At 42.8% G+C, this 23,760-nt stretch overlaps 1 protein-coding gene and 1 long non-coding RNA gene across 2 annotated transcripts in view; one reads left to right on the plus strand and one right to left on the minus strand.

Moving 5' to 3' along the window:
• The window catches only part of LHFPL6 (LHFPL tetraspan subfamily member 6), a 137,231-nt gene extending 135,891 nt beyond the window's left edge, over nucleotides 1–1,340 (plus strand). Inside the window, exon 4 of the mRNA XM_027470840.3 lies at nucleotides 216–1,340. Coding sequence (XP_027326641.1) covers nucleotides 216–334 — 119 coding nt within the window. The 3' untranslated portion in view covers nucleotides 335–1,340. The remainder of the gene's footprint in view (nucleotides 1–215) is intronic.
• Nucleotides 1,341–4,411: 3,071 nt separating this feature from the next.
• Nucleotides 4,412–10,255, minus strand: LOC113845454 (uncharacterized). The gene is made up of 3 exons (XR_003501021.3): nucleotides 6,954–10,255; nucleotides 6,635–6,677; nucleotides 4,412–4,584 (listed from the first exon to the last, which is right to left on the minus strand). It is a non-coding gene; the product is annotated as an uncharacterized lncRNA (long non-coding RNA).
• Nucleotides 10,256–23,760: the final 13,505 nt, after the last annotated feature.

A 23,760-nucleotide genomic window follows, 5' to 3' on the forward strand; every position in this document is an offset into this window, starting at 1 on the left:
TGGAACAAACAAGTAAACCCTCAAAAGCTGTCTGGAGAAGGAGAAAATGAGAAAGGGGGGAAAAGCCCTCTTCTGACAGCAGCTGCTGTGGAAAATGGTGCCACAGGCTCTCCTTGGCCTTGGTAGGCCAAGGGGCGCCTTCTCCACTGCTGACATGTTTGTGGATACAACAACCTCAGATTTCTCAATCATCTCTCTCTCTGTTTCCCTTGCAGGAACCTGTGAAATTGGCTGGGCCTACTACTGCACAGGTGGGGGCGCAGCTGCGGCCATGCTGGTGTGCACCTGGCTGGCCTGCTTCTCGGGCAAGAAGCAGAAGCAGTACCCCTACTGAGCAGCCCAGGGCACAGGCTGCCACCAGGAGCATGAGGGGCTTGCAGGCATCTTCTGGACCACAACGACAACAAAAAGGAAATTTTTAAGTGCTTTCACTCTGAAGCGGTGCAGGGAGGGATGGTGGGTGGTGCTGGGAGCCCTGGGGAATGGGGTGGACTGTGGACCAAAGCCACCCCACCAGGTTGGATGGGGAAGGGCTTCTTCACCAGAGCGCACCTGTGGTCTACTCCACAAATACATGACTGTGTAAGCAAGGAAAGCTCCATTTTGGCAAATTGTGACATTCTGCGTGCACCAGTTAAGTGAGGGATTGGTGAGAAGATGGTGCTGGAGGCCTGGGGTAGTACCTGGTGGTCCCTTTAGCACGGTGTTCCTGAAAGCACAGACACACACACAGATGTTGACCATGGCACAAAATGAGTAGAGAGGAAACCTTTTTGGTGCGATTCTTCTTTCTTTTCCTTTTATTTTTTATTTTTTAACTTCTTTTTGGTGGTTTAAAATTCAGTGTTACAACACTTTTTAATCTATACATTAAACTTAATAAAAGGACCAATAAGCCACTTTATCAGTATTTCAGTATTTTGTATATTCTCTACACATTTCTCTTCCCCAAACATTTAGCCACTGCTTATTCAGCCCTATAGATCTTTTATTAAGCCTCTGTGTTTTCAGCGTTATTACAAAAAATGCAACATAATAACTTGGCATATGTAGCCTTTGCCTATAGTACTTTTATGAAGTGCAGTAAATGGACGTTTTTCTGTCCATTGAAAATTCCACTTACAGTACTGTAGAACTCTGTTGGTTCTGTACGACTGACAGGAAAACTTCTTCCAGACATAGATTTTTGTCGCTGTTATGTTTAGCTCATTGATGTTGTATTGTGCTGTACCATGTTTATTATTTCAATATTCATTTTTGTAAAAATATATATATATATAAATGTGCTATTTTATGTTTGTATTTGAAAAATCTGTAAATAAATTTTTCCTTGATCAGTATTTGCAATTTGTGCTTGTGTCACGGAAATAATCATGACTTTTAAACCATGCTGTATCCTTTTTCCCTGTAAAACATATAAACATATACATTTAGGGTTCAGTTGCATTGCCCGAGGATAGATGTCTATTATCACTTGATATGTGCCAGCATATCCAACAGTTTTGCCTGATGCTGTTAGGCTGGATGCAGGACTTCAGGGAGACCTTCTCCATTCTGGCTTGTCAGCTACCGACTCAGCATCTCACACAGTGCTGTGTACCCCCGTTTGGTTGACTGAAACAAGCCCTTCCTTTTTTAATAGCAGCTGCACTGATTAAATGCCTGCCAGGAGGTAATCCCTTCACAAGGCACTGGCACCGTGCATACAAAACTCAAAACAAAAAAGTTATTTTCTTTAAGAAAAAAACAAACATGAAGAATAGCAATTTGTAAGAGCTTTTCAATCATGGCTTTAACTGATGTTATTCTGGTTCAAATGTGTTTTTCTGTTCTGTTTTCTCGATATGATATTTCTGTGATTGTGTATTTCAAAGCTACCATGTATGTTCTAGTTACAGTTCTTCTGGTTCTTCTGGTTGAAGCTGTTGTAACTCTGAAATTGTGCAGTTGCTCCATACGTTACTCTCGGCAGCTTTTCAGAGGTTTGTAGAAATAGCAACGTCAGTTACAGAGATCAATCCTGATATTGCTGAACTGGATTTTATTGAGTTTCATTATAGGCTAAGCAGTATTTATTCACTTTATGGTGCTGTGTGGTGAATATAAAATTGTACGTTACCCTTCACAAATTAGCACATAATAGCCACATCACATCCAACTACAATTTTGCTGAGAACCACACCAACCATGCTATGGAGATGTGGGCTTGCCTCTCTGTAATATCTTCCAGTGGTACCAGCAGCAGTAGGACATTGAGCACTGCACTCTTCCCTCCTGCTTCCAGGTTTTCTAGGCTCACCCCTTTTCATGAGTGCTCAGGGCCCTTCCAAACCTGCTGCTCGAGGTCAGTGGCATTCCGTATATCTTCATGGTAAGTACAAGATTGCCCATTGGAGTTGTGAATTGACACTATTAAAACCAAGAGAGGTATAAACGCAACTTTGGCTGTGGTTCCCCTGGCGCCAGCTAGATCTTTGGCAAGTATCTCAGAAAAATGCTGCCTTTCAACGGCATGCAACTGTGGAAACATGTCTTTCCTTCCACCGATATTGCAGTTTGCTGTACAAAGTTTCAATGACTTGGCTATAAAAATATGTGTTATTATTCTAAATTTGACCCTCCCTAGATTATATCCCTGTCCTTGCATCATAGAGAACATTTTGAATTTGTTTCGATCTTCCTGTGGTCAGGTTCTGGCTTGATTTATCATGATAAACTGGAACTATGCAATTACTTCACAAAGAAAATTATTTTTTTTGTTTTGTTACAATGCCATACAATATAACATGACTGACTTTCTCTGAATCTGTATACAATCTCCTTTTTAATTTGGAGTTGAATGAAGTACTGATTTTTAATAATCAGGCCAATGATATATGTGCTGCACCTGCTCTGTAGCTGGTTATCATATAACCTTCAGCTGCTGTGATATGAATAAACCAATCACAGCTTAATTAGGTTTGTCTATATTTGTTCATTTTTGTTCTGATATCTATTTGCACTAGAATATAAATAACATTTGTTATCATGGTTATCACAGCTACGAACTCCAATAACTTTGAACTGGACAAAAGACTGCTTTCAATTTCTCAGTATGAAGTGCCAATTAAATATTTACAATATTTAGTATGTTTAATTTTTCATTTATTTATTCTTGAAGATGAGGAGCTTGGCCTTATATTTGTCAAAACAAAAGATGTTAGCTTGGGCAGACTCCTAGATTATTGAATTCTGTCTCTGCCATTACTGGCAATTGTATCATGTAATCCTGTTCAGAAATTTATCAAGCTCTATTTTAAAACTATTTCAGCAGTCTTCCCTCTACTACTGCATTGTTATTTCAAAGTCTCACTCTCTGTGTAATTTGACATTTTCTATGTTCCAGGTAACCCTTTATTCCAGAGCTCACTGGCAACATGGAGATCAGTGGTCATAGTATGCTTCCAACAAATACACTGAGCAAGCAGCAAGTTTCCTCCATCACTCCTAATACAGGATCTATATAGAAACAAGTCGTATGGCCATAGACTGCTGTTCACTATCAGAAAATACTTTAAGATAAGTCACGGGATAGCTACAACAGGATAAGTCAGGTGGGAATGGTCCTCAGGAGGTCTCTAGTCCAACCTTCTGGGTCATCATTAACACCTCCATCCCCCCAACCTGTCTTTTCACCAAACCAAGTAAATACCAACCTTTGGCCTCCTCACACAGGACAAGCCCTCTAGCCATGAACTTGATTACTTCTGCTGGACCTGCTCCAGTTTGCTGATGTCAGACTTGTAAAAGTGAGTCCATAACTAGACACGATGCCTACATGTGTTCTAACAAGTGCCACAAGAGGAGGACAATCACTTGTCTGCAGATGTTGTCTCTGCTAGTGTCAGTGCAGCCCAAGAAGCTGTTGCCCACCATTGCTGCCAGGTCACACTGCTGGCTCCTACGCAGCTTGCTGTCCCCAGAATCCAGGTCCTTTCTTTCCACAGAGCAGCTCCTTGGTGATGCAGTCCCTGACCTGTGTCACTGCAGGGGCTTTTTCCTTCAAAAGTATGGAACTTGGCATTTGCCAAGCCTATGTGAAAAAACATGTTAAAATCAGTGCAAATGATAACCACTGCTCTTCCCTCAATCACAAACATAGTTTTTATCATATAAGTCAGTGTTTAGGTCTGGCAGAATTTACTCTTCATAAATGCATGCTGATTGCTTCCAGTCAGTGAAACTAGGTCACGAGGGGTTACCAGCGGAAATGAGACTGGGTTCCTGTTGCTTTGTGTGTTTAGCTTTTGCTTTGAATAACCAAATATGGAAAAATTGGTCATCAATACAGCTAGAAATATTCAGGGTAGAAGAAAAAGTGAACTGTGGAGGTTCAGAATTTATACATAAATTTGAGTGAGACAAGTGGAGGTGGAGGAACTTGCTGCAATAGTTTATTTGCATAAGTGAGGTCTTTGGGAATGGCTTCAGGAGAACACAGATTGAGTAGGAAACTCTCCCACACGAGCCTCAGAGAGCTGGGGACTTTCATCTCCCAAACAGCATGGTGTGTAGTGCTGAGTTTCTTGTCCTGAGCATTATTTCCTGAGAGAGAAAGTGCAAATTCTGTTATTTAAGCATGAAGTCAGAGGGAAGCTTTACTGCATAAATATGAGGCATGTGAAGGCCCTGTCTGGAGTTTGAGAGGGCATTGTGCTCTTTGTGTAATAAAAGCCATTACTTTTCAAGACTTGCATGTTAACAGATGACTCAGTTTTTCACTAAATGCCATAGACTTTGCTCCCTCCCAAAAATACCGATGTATGTCTGTGGAAAAAAAAAAAAAATGTTTTGACTCTGAAATGAGAGTTAGCTGGCTCCTGTGTTGGTTTAACTCCTCTATTTCCTTTTCCGTGATAGAAAATTCATAAACCAGTTGCAACTGCAATTTATCTGTCATTCTAGAGTTTGAAATAGTCTATGGAAAACATCAAACTGAATGACAAGACAGATAATCTGTACATCAAAATAAGCATTCATTCTCTTCTACCTACTTAACCTTTCAGAGAGACAATGGTGAAATTAGATATGTCTTTTTTTAGAAGAGACATTTTAGTGTAATCCCTTAAGCAGACAGGGTTTTAAATATATGCCTTCTGGTAAGCATTAAGTGTTTTTATTATTGTTATTTAAATAATGGTGGATCAGAGAAAGTGAGGAAAACTTTGGAACATGGCTTCAAGCTCAGTCCTGTCAGTGGCAGGAAGCATGGTTATTTGGTTAAACATAGCTCAGTAGCTTTTTCTCATGTTCCTCATCAAGAAACAAAATGAAATCTATAGGGGTGTTTTAGCTAATTTGCAGAGATGTTTTCACTGAGAAAGGACAGAATCTGACTCCTTTCAAGGACAAGCTTATGGCCTTTTAGTCTGCTAGATGTATCTGCTAAGAATATGAGTATGTTAGGGATATGCTGTTACGATGAGCATATTAAATGAAGCCATCACAAGGAAAATGTTAATCTGAGTTAATCTGAATAGAACATACGGCACAACTTCATTATGTGTATCTGCATCACAGGGACCCAAAGCACTGCTATTTCCTTTCCTTGGCTGCAGCTGAACTATATGTTAAGCATCCTCCTTCATACAGTGATAAATTGTAGCCCTTATATGTCTTCTCAAGGAGCATCACTAAAAGTATGACCATCTCCAAGTATGTCCCAAGAACATCTTCCACTAGAGCTGTCATAAATTAGTTTGGCTTTGTCAGAGTGGGAATGATAAAACAATTCTAGAGCAGAAAGCAGCCACCTCTCACCTGAAGCCCATACTAAATGCAAGTCTACGTTTGCAGGGACAAAGCTGTGCCTCTCACAATCTCTGGGGACAAGCACAGAGAGAACAAGTTAAAGACAGAACAACCCCATCTTTCCTGTCCCCCTCAGAGGCAGTCCCACCTTGGGCAGAAGGAAATGCTCACACACAGATCCCACAGCATCCCTGGTGCATGAAACCCTGCACCAGGCCTGAGCTCTTGGACCAGGGGTACAGACAATGGCAGTGGCCATAGTGCTCAGGTGCTCCGGGTGATTTTCAAAACTGTACACAGCCCTTCTCTGCATACATGAATGTCTTCACACTCTTTTCATTCTCCAGGAGCTATGGGTAACTTTGACCATCTTCACACTGGCCAGCAAAACTGTAAGTACCATTGATAATGTCAGACTGTAGGGCTAAGTAGACAGGATCCTGTTGCAAAACACTTTTGTTCTCGCTCATCACCAAAAAACTGAGTGCTTCATCATGTCACAGGTGGCAGCATGCTACACAGGACATCAGAGCGCGTGGTTTTGTTCAAATCCCTCTGCCCCTAAGCCCAATAATTTTATTTTGTACCCTAAACCTCTGTCAGGTATGACTGCTTTACAGGACCTACGGCTTTCGAAAGTGTGGTAGCTGCTAAATGGAAAGCAAACTATTCATGTGAATACTTTGTTTTCTGTTAAGGATCCCAGTCATTTCAATGGACTTGGACCAAACTCTGTGACCCTGATCCAAAAGCTATAGAAGCAAATGGTAAAAAGCCCACTGGCTTAACTCAGGCACAGACTCGGAGGGGGGGGGGGGGCGGAATAAAGATAAAATTTCTATACCTGGCTTTGTCTTAAGTTCTGGTTAACTGTCCAGTTTTGTTTCCTATGGAGAAAACACACATACATATTTGTAAATATGTAGGTACATTTTATAAACAAAAATGTCCTTTCTTGGTTTTGCACTTATCTAAATGCTCCTTATCATCTGAGAATTAACTAAAACAAGGTCCTACAAATGGAAAATATACAGAACATAATATTCACAATTAGCCTTTATTTATGAGTTGTCTTCACAAATAAGAAACTTAAAAAAAAATGTTTTATTAGTTTTACAAGCAAAACAAGCAGCTGAATTTGGATAATAAAGTCCACATCACACCTTTTTGTGATGCAAGCCAGCTGTGCGTCCTTATCTTGCCTGTTTCAGAAGAAGAAAATTAAAATTGGATTAATGAACATAATGAACATTTCAAAGAATATAAAGTAAAATCTGTTATATGATGTAAGGCTGCAGTGCTTAGCTGATATTACCATGCTGGGTTGGTCTAAAGGGACTCTCTACTGACAGATGGAAAGGACAAAGAACAGAAAGTAGAAATGTGGTCATATACTGGGGGATCATTGAGGACCCTGTTACAGGTGGTAGTAGACGTTCTGTACTTACTACAGACGTTCTGTACTCACTACTCACAGTTCTTCATATGAAGCATTAGGGTTATTCTCCTCTATGTTATTCCTCTGAAAATAATCAGTAAGCTTTCTATTTGTACAGCACCTAGGACAAATATTTCCAAATCTATTAATAGGCTTCTGGTTTCTATCCTAAAGTAAAATAACTCCCACTTCCCAGTAAAAGAAAGCATTAGTAAAGGACTTTCTTCTGCTGAGTGGTAAGGAAACACCAAAAGGAAATCTCAGTTGAAATGCAAGCTATAATTAGGACAAAATATTTGAAAGGACAGAATACTTCTGTGGAGGTCAGAGGCCATGTTAAGAATTATGAGTGTGAGATACAGCCAGCTTATTTGTTTTCAACATATTGTTAGTTTTTTTACACTTCTAGGATTAATATCTAATTACGGTGCACAGAATTAAAAAGACTGTGTGCATTGCTACACCTACCTCTCTGGCTAAAATCAGAGCTTCTTTTGCACAGCAACTCTGTCACCCTGCTTCTGTGTGTTGACTTCAACATATCTGTGTCCCCTAAAGCCCCCTCAGGAACCTGACCCTATCCCTTCTCAAAAGCCTGCTGTGAAGGGAGCATCTATTGCCATTCTCTCCACATCACACTTTCCAATCCTTTGCTGCAACTTGCTGCTGCAGAGTACGGCAGACACTTCTGGAAGGTTTCAAGCTGTTTCACACTAACTGATCAGAGTACCTAGTTTCAGAGTTATGACAATCCGTTGCCAAAAGATGCCATAGTATACTGCTGTAAATTAAGTGAGTTCACTTCCTGAGCTGTTGTTATACTCCAGTCTCAACAATTCAACAATGAAAATGTCAACAATGTCTATATAGTAGTAATCACTAATATCTTTTAATTTGTTTTGAGGTCCTGGTGGGCAAAAAAATGTGCAAGAAGAAGCCACTCCACAAGCAACAGGACAATCTGTGGTAAAAAAGGAAGAAGTTACCTTTTTACAAGGCAGCAGCATATAGAAAATAAAGCCAGCCATGCCCAGATGTGTAGTGACATTCTAAGACGAAGCACGTTAAGCGTTTAGGACTGAAATGAAATATTAAGCAATCTGCATTTGTTGTCAACATGTAGAAGCAATATTTGCCTCTCTCTGAAGAGTGACTGTTTTTATCATGTACTGGTAAGCAGTTTCATGACTTCTCAATCTGTAGGTTGTTATGCCTGTGCATACTGTCGACATCTAGTAATGTGAATTATCGGGCAGCTTTCTGGGCCAGTCTGTCTCTCAAGGGGAATCTGAAAGAGTTTTTAGCTAATGGTGTCAGATCACTGAAGCATACCTTTCAGGAGCCGATTTTGTGTGACCTGTGGCCTGCAGCATAGCTATGCTTAACTTGCAGCTATCAAACAAGCAATCAGAGAGACTTAACAGATGACTAGACAGAAACTGCTGAAAAATGATAGGAGTCTACAAATAAGATAAACTGAAAACTTGTTTTTAAGTGATATTGTTAATACACTTGAATGAAAATCCTTGGTATTGAAATTCCCAACACTGCATCAGAAGACTTGTGTATATAAAAAACGTGCCTGCTTCCCATTTTTTCAATAATTTATGTTTCAGACAGTGAAGCTATTTTTTTTTTCCCAGCTCATCCAATATTAGTAAGATTGAGGTCTAATTAAATGTTTATTAGCCTTGCACTTGTCCCTTCTTCTCTCCTCCTCTAATCCTGCTCCTACAAAATGTTGCCCTTCCTGGTGGAAGCCATTGTATTCATCAGTACAAATGCTCTCACTCTCTACATGAACATTTCAGGGTTGTATTTTTAAAATAGACAAATGCTTTACACAAAAGACTTGGCAGTCTAGTTTATACACAGTTTCCTTTGGGAGCCACAGTAAAACTCCTGTGAATGCAGCACTCAATGCAGGGCACTTCACTAGCTTTCATAATTAGGAAACATTGCTGACTGAGCCTCATTCAGACAGATGATTTCAACAGTCAAGAAGTAAATGTACTTAGCAGCAAAGCATGCTCTTCCTTTTTCATTGCTGCTAAGACAGCAGGACCATTCAAAGCTGCCTTCAGCACAATTATAAAATGTTTTGAGCTGCTTGGAGCCATTTCAGTCAATCTGAATGTTTATTTCCTTTTATAGCAATGCGGAGTGAAGGTGCTGACAGTCTTTGAAATGCATTGCTCAAGAAACACAGCAATTCACGATCCAGCTTCTGGGGCAGCTGGGAAGCTGGTTTTAAGCTGTCCAGCGTTTTCAGCAGCACAGGTATTGGTCCCTCATGCTGACCTTGAGATGATGCTTTAACCAGCTGCAGTGCTTTGGGTGGGGACAGACCTCAGGATCAGTGTGGCAATTTTGAGATGTTTTTCTCCCTTCCATCACAGAATCATAGAATAATACTCACCCTGAGTTGGAAGGGACCCACAACGATCATGGAGTTCAACTCCTGGCACCACGCAGGACTACATAAAAATCAGACCGTGTGTCTGAAAGCATTGTCCAAATGCTTCTTGAACTCCAGCAGCTCGGTGCCATGACCACTGCCCTAGGGAGCCTGTCCCAGTGCCCGACCACCCCCCGGGTGCAGACCCTTTCCCTAACCCCCATCCTGACCCTCCCCTGTCCCAGCTCCATGCCGTTCCCTCGGGTCCTGTCGCTGTCCCCAGAGAGCAGAGCTCAGCGCCTGCCCCTCCGCTCCCCTCGTGAAGGAGCTGCAGGCCGCCATGAGGCCTCCCCTCAGCCTGCTCTGCTCGGGGCTGAGCAAACCCAGGGACCTCAGCCGCTCCTTTGGGCACTGACAGCTTTGTGCCCTCCTTACACCATGGCACCAGAGCTGCACACAGTGCTGGAGGACAATCCCTTCCCTCACCCAGCTGGCAGTGCTGGGCCTGGTGCACCCCAGGGTACGGTTGGCCCTCCTGGCTGCCAGGGCATGCATGCTGCTGGCTCCTGTTCAGCTGGCTTCTCGTTGGTGGCCAGTGATAGGACAAGAAGCAAGGAACACAAGCTGGAACAGGCTGCCCAGAGAGGTTGTGGAGTCTCCTTCTCTGGAGATATTCAAAACCTACCTGGATGCCATCCTGTGCTCTAAGTGACCATGCTTGGTGGGGAGGGGGGGGGGGGGGGCTGTGGACCAGATGTTCTTCAGAGGTCCCTTCCAACCTCAGCCATTCTGTGATTCTGTAACTTGTTCTTCAGGGCAGGGAGCTGCCTATGATATTATGCCTATGGTTTTAGCTGGGATGAGGAGGTAACAGTTCCATGAAGATATGAAATTCCAGTATATCTCATGACCTTAATAGGTGTGTCCAAAATGACAACTCAGACCACCTGCAGGACTGATTTAGTACATCTTGTCTCCACACAAGATGCCTCTAGATGACTCAAATGTGAATTGAAGTGCTTGTGCTCTGCCTGACTGAGAATACTGACTGGATACTCACTACCAAAATCTTGAGCCCCATGGAAATTAAAAAGGGCATTCAAGTATTTAGCAGGAACGTTTCCTAATTAGCTTACATTTCACTGATAATCTGCTATGGAGACCAAATTGCAACACCTAGTCCACCAACCATCTTTTCTGCTTTGCCCAGCTTTGTGAGACTCATACCCCTAAGACCACTTCCAGATGTTATCTATAGTATTGTTTTGTTTGTTTGTTTGTTTGTTTTTTCTTTCTTTTTTTTTTTTTTTTCCCCAACCTATTTACCTCTAGCCTTGCAGCTGTTTAGCCCTCACCAATCTCCTTCCTAATTCAGTTTTCTGAACTACACTGGTATCTACAGACAACTGTGTTTTCTTAATGGGTTAAAAAAAGGAAGAAGAAACGTGTATATGTTGTTCAGTATTATTTCTTGAAATTAGACTTCTTTGCATAAAAAAGATTCCTCCAAACAGTCAAGGGAGGCATGTCCTGAAGATCCTTTTAGCTCCTAAGAAACATGCATTGTGGAAACTGTTTACTGTCTCCTGAGTAATGGAGTCTGTGATAAGCCATTTGTTTTGTGGGAAAACAATGTCACCTCAAGTATCTGAAGGATATCATAATGACTGTCCCACACTGTCAGTGTTCCATTGTATCACTTGTCTTCTTTTTAGTACACTGCTGTATTGAAAATTAATGCAGGGTAAACAGAAAAATGCTGCAAACATTTTAAACATCCTGTGAGTTTCATGAATGTAGCTGTTGACTTCACCAATATTAAAACCCACGCATCTTGCACAGAACATGAGAGCTGGCGTTAGGAAGACTGGCCCTGTTGCATCATTATTCTCTAACTCTGAAGTTGGTTCTTTTCTGGAACCTGACAGAACTTAGGTTATGTCACAACCTGACAGAGGTTTCTTAAGGAGGCTTTGGATTATGGGCACAGCATGGGCTCCCTCTTGTGAGCCATGCCTAATGAAAAAAGTCAAGATATTCTCAGCTGTCATGTGATATCAGTTCAGGACTAAACCTCAGAAAATCTCCGTAACACTGGGAGACTCCATAGCTTTGTTTGATTTGTGGATCAACTGCCTGTGGAGAAATGGCATCCAAAAATAGCTGAACATGACGAGGGGACATGCTGGGGAGCTTTTGCAATGGAGGAGCAACCTGAGGGAGGCAAGAAAAAAATTGGACTGGTTTCTGCAGTGTTACTGCTGGTGACAAAGTACCCACTTATTCTTAGCATCCTACCGTTTGCACAATGACAACAATTTTTATTCTCAATGTGCGAGGGCTGGGCTTAAATGCAAGCAATCAGATCTCATAAGAATATAACTTACACACCTATCTAAAGTAATGGCACTACAAGAAGAATGCAGAGACACCTCTGAACAGTCACTCAGGGGAACTTGGTAGGAGTACTCTGAGAAATGGGATAAACTAGCCTAGACAAAATACCATTCAGATATAGCTATACTATTTTATGAGCTAGTCATGCCATGCAGTCATGCCTGAGATGCTGGTACCTGTCTCCCGCTAGCTTGTGAGTCTGTTAGTGGATTTTTTATTTATTTTTTATTTTTGTCTTTTATTGAAGTCTATAGTTCTCATTTGACATTGAAAAAGGACCAGGGCACTAAAAGTGAATCTGTGAGCACAGGGCTGCCCGTGCCAGGGCAGCACGCATAAGACCTGAGATCTTGTGTAGCTGAAGCTAGAGAGGAAGGCTGCTTTGGGAAGGTTTCTGTTCCCAGAGGAGCCAGGTGTGCCCAGTGGGTGATGTCCCTCAGCTGCTGAGTGCAAAAACCACTCCACAGATAAGGAAAAGACTGCTGCTGAAACCCAAAAGTCATTATCAAGGCTTGAGCATCTTTGCTGTTGCATGTCAGGATGGAGAATTTTTCCTCTGGCAGATCTCAAAGAACTTTGCAAAGGTGGCAAATGGTTCTGCCCATTTGAGAGGGAGGAAAATGAGGTGGACATTCATGTAGTCTTGCTGAGAGCTGCCTGTGAAAACCAAAGGCTGAACTAAGCCTGTGAGCCAGGTCTCTATCTCAAACCATTGTCCTTCCTACAAAGCATCACTTAGCAAGCACACCTTCACCTGCATCCTCCAGGTTTTATGAAGGTGTCTCAGCCCACAGCTTCCAAAGTTTTCCTTCTCAAATAGTGTTCCTCTGAGCAGGGAAATTTCCTTTCAGGTGACTTGACACCAGTTCTCCGCCTGGATGTGGTTGCTATGACAGCTGCTCCCAGTTCAGCAACTCCTCATCCTGCCAATCCTTTGCAAACACAACTCTTGCATGTCTTGTATTCTCTGGGAAATCAAAATATGCTTCTGTTTTTAGTCTTTTAATTTCTTCATGTCTGTGTCTCCTTTTGTTTGGAATCAGTGGTGTTAAAACAGCTTTGTGCTGCCAATATTTTAACAACAGGTTTTCAGAAAAAAGTTATCCCCACCTCAATCTAAGACAGATTTTCAGTGCTGTATTGCTTGGGCTGCTGAGAAAAGAGACTGGGGAATCTACTTTTATGGCTTGCCTTTGAAACAAAAATGCTTCCACATAAAAATCAGGAAGTCAGCACTACTTGGCAAATAAATGTAGCTTAAGTGCTCTTAACTGGAAGTAGTTACAATAAACCTTCCTCCTAAAAAATCTGCTGGGTGCTTTTCCAGTGGTGTGAACTGGGATTCTTGATGGGCTGTCACAGTGCATGTGTGTGCAGGAGTGGGCACTAAGAGGTGTTGAGAAAAGTCATTTTAGCAAACATTATAGCTCAGTGTCCCCTATTACCATTTTTGAAGCACACAAACACACATAACATTCATAATGGCATTACCTCTGTTGAAATTCGTGTCAGATCTGTTCCTCACATCTCTGCTCTCTTAAATGAATTAAACTCAGACTCCCCTCCCCCAAACCTATTTATCTACATTGATTTGCATTTTAATAACTTTGCTTCCCTCAGCCAGTTTGCCCTACCTTCTTCTCAATTTTCCCTTTCTGAAAACCCTCCATGCTAACTTTGGTGGAATTCCTTGTCCTCACCTCACAGCATGCGGAGGAGGCTTGATGCAAGGTGGATTAATGGGAGCAGGGAGGACTCCTGGTGACTCTGGTGACTGTTTGCATTCATTGTCATTGCCAGGCCTCAGGGCAAAGCTGACCATCTCCTTGGATGCTTTGGATGCCCTCCACGGTGCAATGCACACTGCTCTGCTCATCTTCTGTTCCCGGGTCCTTCATTTTGGAGATTTGAGTCAGGTACCTTCTCTGCTCATTTATGTTTTGCTCATCCCCAAATTCTCATGACCCACAGTTCTATAACTCTCCCCAGCCTGTCCACAGCAGACGTTACTTTTTCAGAGTAGATCTCAGACTATCTTTACTGAGGAAAGCAGCTGAGATCATAGTCAATAGCAGAAATTGCCATTCACTCACTTTACCCCTCCCAGAAGCCATAAGACGTAAGTACCCCCTCTAAACCAACAGTTTACCCTGCAAACAAGCAGAGCTAGCTGTGCAAGGATCTCTCCACATAACTACTGGCAACTTGGGTGGAAGGCCTTAGTCTCGGGGGAAAAAAAGTCTCTCCCAGAACTCTGACTTCCTCATCATGTTGCAGTGAGCAGAGCTCCTTATAGGAAGAAGCCTTCCAGAGCCGAAGAGCAGCGGGATGGCTGCCCACCACGGCTACCAGCAAGTCGTGAGCAATGCACAGCTACCAGGCCTTGTGTCCCTGCACACTGCTGCATCTGCTCAGGGCATGACTTCGGAGCGTGCGAGTGGGGGAAAAGCCGCTGCTGTTGTTGTACAGTTCCAACTGAGTTTTCTCAACTTCCTGGTTGACTGCCAAAGACCATGAGGCTTAATTTCCCACCTTTGAGTTTCTCTCCCCCCTCAGGATCTTGCCATCTGCTGCACTGCATCTTGCCCAGGTAAAGCTATGCTTGCCAGCATTCCCCTTCCAAAAATACTGCAGTGTTTGTTTTGGTTCCTCCAGATTGTGCTGGCTCTGACTCCACATACTGTGACTACTGACTCACGGTCCCGCTGGTCACCTTTATCTGATTCCAAAGCTTGTATTATCTTCGCCTCTTTGCAGCCCTACACAAGCACTTTTTGTCTCATAATACTTAGCAATCTGTTAATGTGGCCACTGTAGAGATCCGCTTTTATATTTAGTAACATCACTCATCAGTACAGGATTTTTTCAGTAAAGGATGTCTTAAAAAAAGATCTTCAGCTGTTCCTATGCATAGACTGCAGAGAAAAACGTTCTACTGAGGCATCATAAGAAAGCAGACTGAACTACATTATTTTTTTCATTTTGATTTTACAGGCAATTTCCAGCCTCTCAAATTAAAAAAAAAATATCTGACATATTCTGACATTTTATTTGCTGAGTGCTTTAAAGGAGCCAAAGATTGTGCGCAGTGGAGCTGAGGAAAGGAAGATGGGACAGAGTGAAATTAGCTTTATCCTGAGGTCCCCAATGCTTACGGTAGCTTTACAGCCAAATAAACTGCATTGTCTTCATGTCTTCCTGGGAGCTGATGGGACCTTAATGGATCAGCTGTAGCTGAACCAGCTTGAAATAGAGACACTCTGACAAGTGTCACACCATGGGCAGAACCCAGCAATACACCAGTTTGGGGCACACACAGCTCCAGCTCTCAGTTCAAAGCCTCTTCACGCTGCTGGTGGGCAACAGGAACCAAGCAGCTGGGATAGATGGGCTGACAGCCTGCTCCACAGCAGCTGTGGGACCGGCACAGCAACTGTGAGACCCTCATAGTCCCCTTATCTGTTTCCCACCAGAGGATCAAAGCCCCTTGGATAAAACAACCACCAATAAAATTCAGTCCCCTTCTCCTGGAAAGTTGCCAGCCCCCGTTCAGCTTCCCCACTCCTATTTCCCTTGGGGCTGGCCTTTGTGCATACATGTATTGCTCAGTCCCCCTCTCCCAGCCCTGCATGCAGCCAGAGACCCTCAGCAGTTACCGGGACTAAATGCAGCCCAGTGCTCCCCACTTTCTGCTCCACAGCCCCTGCAGAATGCCCACAGCCTGGTGCCAAATTCATCTGCCCTGCATGGGGCAGGATGCTCACCCTGTGCTCCTCACACCCTGCCCTCTGCCTCTGGCTGGGCACCCCTCGGATACCAGCCTATTGACTCTACCTAAGCACAGATCAAGCACAGCAGACGCCAGAGCTTTTGGTAATTGCGCCCCACGGCTATGAAATGCTCTGACAGCACATCACCCTGCCAAATGCGGGCTGCAGCATTACTCCCTGCTGAAGCACGTCAGGCAGCCGGCGTTTGTGCCCTTTGGATCCAACAGCACTGTGTCAGCCCAGGAGGGGGAAAGCTGCTTCATGGAGATGCCTGATGACTTTTCAGCTGTCAGCAAATGAACGGGTTGGGATTCTTCTCAATCCACTCTCTGCCCTTTCCTAGGTCATATTTTTTGCTCAGAGTTCCCTGCAGTTCAGGTGTCACTGGCTGCTATTTCCCATGCCTGGTGGCCTAGCTGGGTTTAAAACAGAGCAAAACTTTATCGCTGAATGCTATAGATTCATCTCCACATGGGAGGAAAAGGGAGAGGGAGAGACAGATCTATGGAGTTCTGGCTCCTGTGACTGGCTCACTTGGCTCCCAAGTGAAGACAAGTCCTTCTGATCAACCCTCATCTGCTATGTCTAATTAACTCTGTGTCATCATTGTTGATCACGTTTCTTTGCCTCTGGGCCTGGTAAGGATCAGAGCCCACATACCATCCTCATGAAGAGAGAAATCTCTGCCTAAAGTGTGACCCAGATTGCCTGCAATGGATTCACAGGTATTTTCCTGAATATTTTCTGTGCTGATGGTTGAGGTGATTGACCCCAAGTCAGAGCTGCATTGCCAGGCTGGACTTCCTGGTATTTCCTCCCATTTATAAACTGTGTGGACATCCAGGAGGGAGAGGTACTGGAGGGGGACCAGTAAGGACAGGGGAATAGAGAGGTGAGATGAGGACCCTGAAAGGTTGTGAGGAGGTAGCTCATGAACAGAGCACTTTTGGTGTCTGCTCTGGGTTAGTGTCGGAGGAACTGAGAAATGAAACGCCTTTTACAAGGGCTGAAGGAGGGACTGTCATTCTTCACAAGCAGTAATTCAGAAAATGACAATGCTGCCAAGGCCTCACAATCAATCCAGATGGATGTGACAGTGACATCTGTCAAACATTTCCAATATACCAGCTGGACACTCGGCTTTGCACTAAATATTTTCTCTGCATTTGTCAAGAAACATGTTTGTATCCCCAGCCTCAGCGGCCATCACAGAGCAGGTTTGCCGAAGCTGTGTGAGGAGCATGTTGTTACAATACTTCTGTGGAGAGTTATTGTTGTTTCCATATTTTTTCATCCTTACTGTCCTTGCCTGACCCAAGAAAACAGCAACAGTGACCGTGTGTGGGTTTATGCTTAGAGAGGGCCCCATTTTCTCCACCTTGTGTTGGGGTTGAGTGAGCCCACAGTTGTGTGAGCACAGCAGGACATGTCCTGCCTCTGCTGGCAGCTCTGCAGCCACAAGGGATTCACCTGAAGGGTGGGCATATCCCCCAGCCCTGGCAAGTCAAAGAGGGTCTTTCTGTTTGCCTCAGGATTTTCTGTCAGCCTTTTGATACGTATAAAGGACAAGGGGTGTCTGGGAGAAGCAAGTAGGTGTAGAAAGTGCCACAGAGGCTTTAATCCATCCACGCAAACTTGTTAATCCATGATTAACAAGGATTTGGGGTAAGGCCTAAGGGCTTTTATATCACCTAAGGATAGGTGATGCACAAAATAAACCTGGCCTTACTTTATGCTCCCCTTTGAGGCATTGTCACCAGATCCATGATGTTTTGGAACCAAGTTCCTTTTCCCTTCCTTGTTTTTCCTGATGGGCAGACTGAGGGCCTGTAACACCACCATAGCCCGGGTCTGTTCCTGAGCCCCAGGAGTTTTGTTCTGCAGACTCCCATGGGAGAGCATGATGTGCTGAGGGCATGAGCATCAGGGGTGGGTGGCAAGGTAAGAGTCAGATGGTTTGCTTTGGCTTGGTCTGGCTTGGCACGCACAGAGAGACATGGTGTTGTGGAGGAAGCTCCCCACTTTAATGCTTTTGGTGAGTAACTGCAATTGAAGTGGCTGCATAGACTGCAGTGTCTGGGAATGCTTTTCCCTCCACATATCCCTCCACTATCCCAGCAGTGTCTTCACCCCATATAGGGGGAGGACAGGCACATCCCCCCCTTCCCTTGCTCCAATGTCTGGTCTCTTCCCAGCAGGACTCAGATGCTTGCAGCAGCCCATGTTGAAAGACGTTTCGTGATGAAAGAGGATTTCACAGCTCGTGCAGAGAAGACTTAAGCCCTTGAGAAGACCCTGCTCTCGCTGAAATCCCAAACACTAATATCTTGGGTGTGTGTTCAGGAAGGCAGGGAGGATTTATATTCTTCCACCTTAATACAAGTGTACACTAAACATAGCCTTTTTAATGACTGAAAGCTTGAAAAAAAGTGTTACCAGACGAGCTGGCCCAAATGGCCGCTATGCAGCCACAGAGCAGTGCAATGGGAGGAGGACACTTGGTCACACTTTATTCCTGCGACTTCTTTCATAATCCTTTGAGAAAACATTCACCGAATAAGCCTTCCCCTTCATGCTCTAATGTATTGCAGTACAAGTAATCTATTATGTAGATTTTATGGATCGCTTATACAAACTACAGTGAAACCTCAGTCCTGACTGTGGCTTAAAATAGACACAAGAATAACAATACAACAGTGATAGCAATAAAAACAACAACAGCAATAACAATAATGAATTGATAAAAGAATATATCCATTAAAGTCCCTTCTCTCTACAAGTACTTGATAATAAAACTGTATTTTTAGCTTTCAAATTATTTAATATAATGCGGTCTTTATTCTTTATGGCTTCAGAGATATCAGTAAGGTTTACAGAGTTTTACAGTCTTTTAAGACACAGAAAAAGCACATTTTCATCTGAGACATCTGACTGCTTTTAAATGAAAAGACATAATTAGATTTGTGTTTTTCATTTTGTTGATGATTCTGTACATTAACATGTCATCCTGCAGAGGAAAACATTTCTTTTTAATAATGCAATGTATAGAGCTCTCTTAGGAGGAAATTCTTGGCACAAAAGTTTCACTGGCAAAGTAAGCAACCTATGGAAGGACATATCCATATTGTGGACTATATTTAGGAATTTTCTTTTTCCAGACAAACTGAATCTCCTGGAGAGTTGTGCCTAACTGATCGATGCTCAAAACAAAGCACTGAACCTTGTTTATACAACCACCTTAGCCAATCTTGTTAAAAAACATTTAAGAATAATTCAATATACAATATTCTTTCTTCATTGTCTCTGAACCAGAAGCTGTCTGTCTTTCTTCTGCCTTTCCTCAATGAAGCATTTCCAAAAATTGCATTCAGTGTACACCAAGTCCATTTCCCTTCCGCTTTCTGGCTGAGGCTCTTTTCTGGAAGGGAAGGGAAATAGTGATGGGACAAGTGGCAGCATTCTGAGAATAGCTGTGAGCAAACACCCTCCCAAGTACAAGCAACTGGACCTTTCAGAGGATTTGAAAAATGCAATGCCTCTGTCACTCCTCCCAACTGCTGCCACCTTTGTCATGCTCATGACTACGTGTGGTCAGAAGCACACAAGGTCGGAATCCTGTCTTTCCCCCAAATGGTGATATTCCATAAACTTCTCTCAAGGATTACTCAACTTTTCTATTTCCCAGAAATGTTTAAAAATAATTTCTATTTGGAGCTGACGTAAGATTAAAGTAATAATAATAAAAAAAAGTTAAAAAAAAATCTATCCAAAGATGTCAAGAACTGGAGACACCATTGATTGCATATATACATTTCCTTTTCCACTGGTTCTTTTGTAAAATTAGCTGCATATTTATTAGCTCAGCCAAGATGTCTCATTGCTTTGAGATCACTCCTAAATGTTTTAAAGATCTTTTCTGCTATTCAAAGAACTGACATGTTTGAATTGTCACCAAGCAAAGATGGATGGGCTCATTAGGAAGAGCCAACAAGTATTTAGATGAGGGAGGTCAGGTTAAAAAGAGTGTATGCCTTCACTTAGAGGCAGAAGCCTGAAGCTTGCATATCCAATACGCATGACAATGTAAATGTCTGAAACAAGGGCACATATTAGGGGTAGAGACGGCCACAATAATGTGGTTGCCATGGCATGTGGAGCAAATGTACTGGAAATTGCCGATGGCATGTCTGCGGCTCCCCTACCCTTTGTTGCTTGATGTGTACTTTGCTATAGTGAAAGCACAATGGAGAGACTTGCTTTAAGTATCAGGCTTGATTAATAACCCCTTTCCTCTGCAAAACTATTGCTGGCAACATGCACTAGCTAATCTTTGTAATGGTTCAGTGCTACAGAAGGATACAGTTGTTCCTAACTTTAATTGCAGGTAGGTAAACTGAGGAAGGAATGCATAGTCATAGGCAACATCAGCAATGGAGCCAAATCTAGAAATTATGGGCTTTTAATTCTTACAGTCAGATTCAGAAGCTTCAGAGAAAGATTCGTGTCACTTAGTTTTAATGTCTGAGTTGTAGATACTCACTTCTGAGCTAATTTTCTCTGATTCGAGTAAAGAGAAATAGGCTTTTGAAGGGCTTGATCCTATTTTAGGTCCTTACCTTAGGCTGAGATGAAATGCTCTCTGTTCTATGCTCCTTGGGAGTGTACATTTCTAAAAAAGATTGACCATGTTTATCAGATTAACTCTGTGCCTGGTCTCAAGCCCTGCATCTGCAGACACAAACAAAATGAGGCCACGTCCCCAGGCACTAATACAATTGCCCATACCATAAGTCAACAGGCTCCTTGCATGATTTTTGTTTGTGTCAGCCCAAAATCTTCTGGACTTTCCCCAGGCACAGCTCTGGGACTAACATGGTCAAAGGGCTATTCCCACTGGGCAGACTGAACTGGTGCTAAGAGGCTTAGTGATACAAAGACGGTTTACCTGTATGTATGTGGGCATACCAAGCCACTTGGTCTCCGGGAACAATCATGGCTCTGGACAGTTTAATTTATGGGCCTAAATTTCGCTTTTAATGTGCTTACATTTCTAGAAAACACAGATAAAAGTGTAGCAGCCCCCCATCACTTGGGGTTGTTCTTCCCTTTGTGGGGGTCATTCAGAACATGCCATATGCTTGCCTAAGAAAAATGGTAACCCAATGGCCTCTCCTAAACATCCCATCCCTTAAGGGATGTGGAGTGCAGATGCTGCCAGATGGCCTCCCACTGGTGTGCCGAGTATTTATGATACATAGATGCAACATCTCAGTGGATCTGATCATTGCTCAGCCTAGGTCAGTTTCTAGCCCTGGATGGCAACAAATCTCTGCCTTCAGCAGATGGCATTAAATCCCCGAAGGAGGCAAACGGGCACTGTTTCGCTCTATGAGTCTCATGGGTACTCATCTCTCAAGATCAGCCATCAGCTTCTGTTCTGAAGGATGACGCTCAGTGCACCTCTACAAATGCCACAGTTCTATTAATTCAGACAGCTCTGGCCATTCCTGCTGTTCAGGTGTGCTGGATCCTGCCAGCAAATTCCAGGAGCAGTCTTTTTCATAAGGCACGAAGAAGAATGTTTGAATTTCTCACCTTTTATTTTTCTTGACCCCACTCATCCTTGCACTGTAAAGCAGTAGGAAAAGAAGCTCTGGAACAGTGTTATTCATTAAATTATAACTTTTTTATCCCATGTTGGGACATCATTGTGGGGTCAACAACTGCAAGCCATTTGCATTGCCACTGGGGGATTTTGGGCCAAGTCCATATGCTTATGCTCTTCTGTGCTTTATGATCAGTTCAATTGGAATCCCACATCTAAATCATTAACTTTGAGGTCTGTAGTTCCTTGGATCACTTCCAGAATCAAATTTAAAATGTATGCAATGCCTGCTACTTCCCAGTTCTGTGCAAAAGTGGCTGCTTTCATAACAAATGCAGTCTGCAGCTCAGCGGCTTCGTGCATGAGCATCTGTAGATGTGGCCTGGGGGTAAATCACCTGAACCCGGTGTGTTATGCCATGTAAGTATTGAGTTTATTCCAGCACCTGCTCTTCTGCCATCTCCTCCTTCAGGAATACATCATTGTGGCTATCAGGGATGAGAGGCAGGGAACCACTCCCTGCTCTGCTGGTTAAAACCGAGGCAGAGAACCATCCTGATTCTCATCAATCTCCTTTTAATTAGCTGCTCCTTCCTACTGGTCTCACTGATTCTACATGGACTTTTCACTTCATTTATACTCAATTTGTCTCCTATTGATGCTTATTCTTTGCTCTTAGAGGCTGTTTGTTCTTTGAATGCTACCTTGAATCTCACACTGTAATTTATGCTTCTGCCTATTGGCTTTATTGGAACTAGATTTGCACACATTTTTGTTGGGCTTACATGGTGGCTCTAACCTTTGTGTAGAAAGCACTTTGCATCCTCCAGGATGAAAAGTGCTGTGTAAAATGAAGTGTGCTATGTAAGGGTTTTAATTGAATAATCTGCCCAAGGTTTGACATTACAAGAACATGCTTTTCTAAAGATCTTAAAGCCTTTTTTTTTTTTTTTTTTTTCCCCTTGCTTTTATGCCTGCATTAATGGTGCATTCTTAATGACAATAGGAGTCACTAAGGAACACAAATCTGGTATTCCCTTTTCAAGCTATATATACTTTTAATGACTCCCATGATACAGCAAGAGATTTCTCATTCATTTCTTTGCAGCACATGATTTGCACCGCTGTGATGCAGCTAATTAGCTGTTGACGTATTCAGAGTTCACATCTGCAGCTTTATTACCAGAATGAAAGCAACATGAATCTTCATTTTTTTGCTATTTTTTGTTGTTTTTTCTTCTAATGTAGGACCTTTGGACCTTCCAGATTTTCCTTTTTAACATATTTTCCACAACCCTATGTGAGCAATTATTGCCTGATGTCTGGAAAGTTCAAATGTGTACCACCTGCCATAGCATCAATTAGTCATCACTGTTTCTCTGTCAGAGCTTCATTGGTGCTAAATGACTATAGCCAAGGTAAATAGAAAATGTAACTGGAGAAGTAGAACACACAGTAGTATTTGATGGTTTTGTCTTTTTTAGAGATTACTCTGTCAGTGTTCATGCCAAGTAAGGGCGTTTTGTGCTTTTCTTCTTTTGTTTTGTCCAGTTACCAGTTCTGTTTTTATGAAGTCCTTTAACCCAAACATTTACATTTCAGCTAGCTGTGGCCTTTTTCAATTGTTTTCAAGCAAATGCACACAAAGAGCTACTTGGCAGGAAGACTAAACAATAAGTTTATCTTAAATAAGTGTTTTACACCTGCTATATTTTTAGCGAACAGTGCTCCTGGCTGTGTTATCTGTGCCAGAAGGCCACATAAAAAAACGTATCATGACCCATCCTTCATAGGTTCTTTCCTGAGAGGTTATTCCAGATATGAGGCTTGAGCTTATGCTAACTCAAGATAGAAACAGAATGTGTGTCATCGTGAAGTTGATGGCAAAGTTCCTGTTGGTGTCAAGAGGACCAGGATTTCACCCAAAGAGATTTGGCACTGACTTCGTTGGAGAAGTGTCAACATGGACTGCTCTGATAAGATTCTTGTTTTGTCAGTGCCAAAGCATCCACCCACTCTATGTCCAAACAGGAGAAAAACCCAGATGGTGTCACATCACATTGCCATCCAGATCCATTTCAAAAGGATTTTAGAGCCAAATCTGATCAATATATTTAAAATGTTTGACTCTAAATTTTCTGTAACACTCCAGTAGGCAGTTCCTAGGATAGATGCCAAGGTTAACAGGATATGCATACCAATTATCCTCAGCTGATGCAACTGGAAGAGGGACTCAGTAGGATTCATCCCTTCCTCCATTTCTCCCTCTATCCCTCCATCCCTCCCTCCAGATCTGGGTGAGACATCACAAATAAGCAAAACTGGAGAGACTAGTGTCCATATCAGAGAAGGGAATATTTCC

Source organism: Anas platyrhynchos, chromosome 1 (genome assembly GCF_047663525.1).
Source record: "Anas platyrhynchos isolate ZD024472 breed Pekin duck chromosome 1, IASCAAS_PekinDuck_T2T, whole genome shotgun sequence".
NCBI classification, from domain to species: domain Eukaryota; kingdom Metazoa; phylum Chordata; class Aves; order Anseriformes; family Anatidae; genus Anas; species Anas platyrhynchos.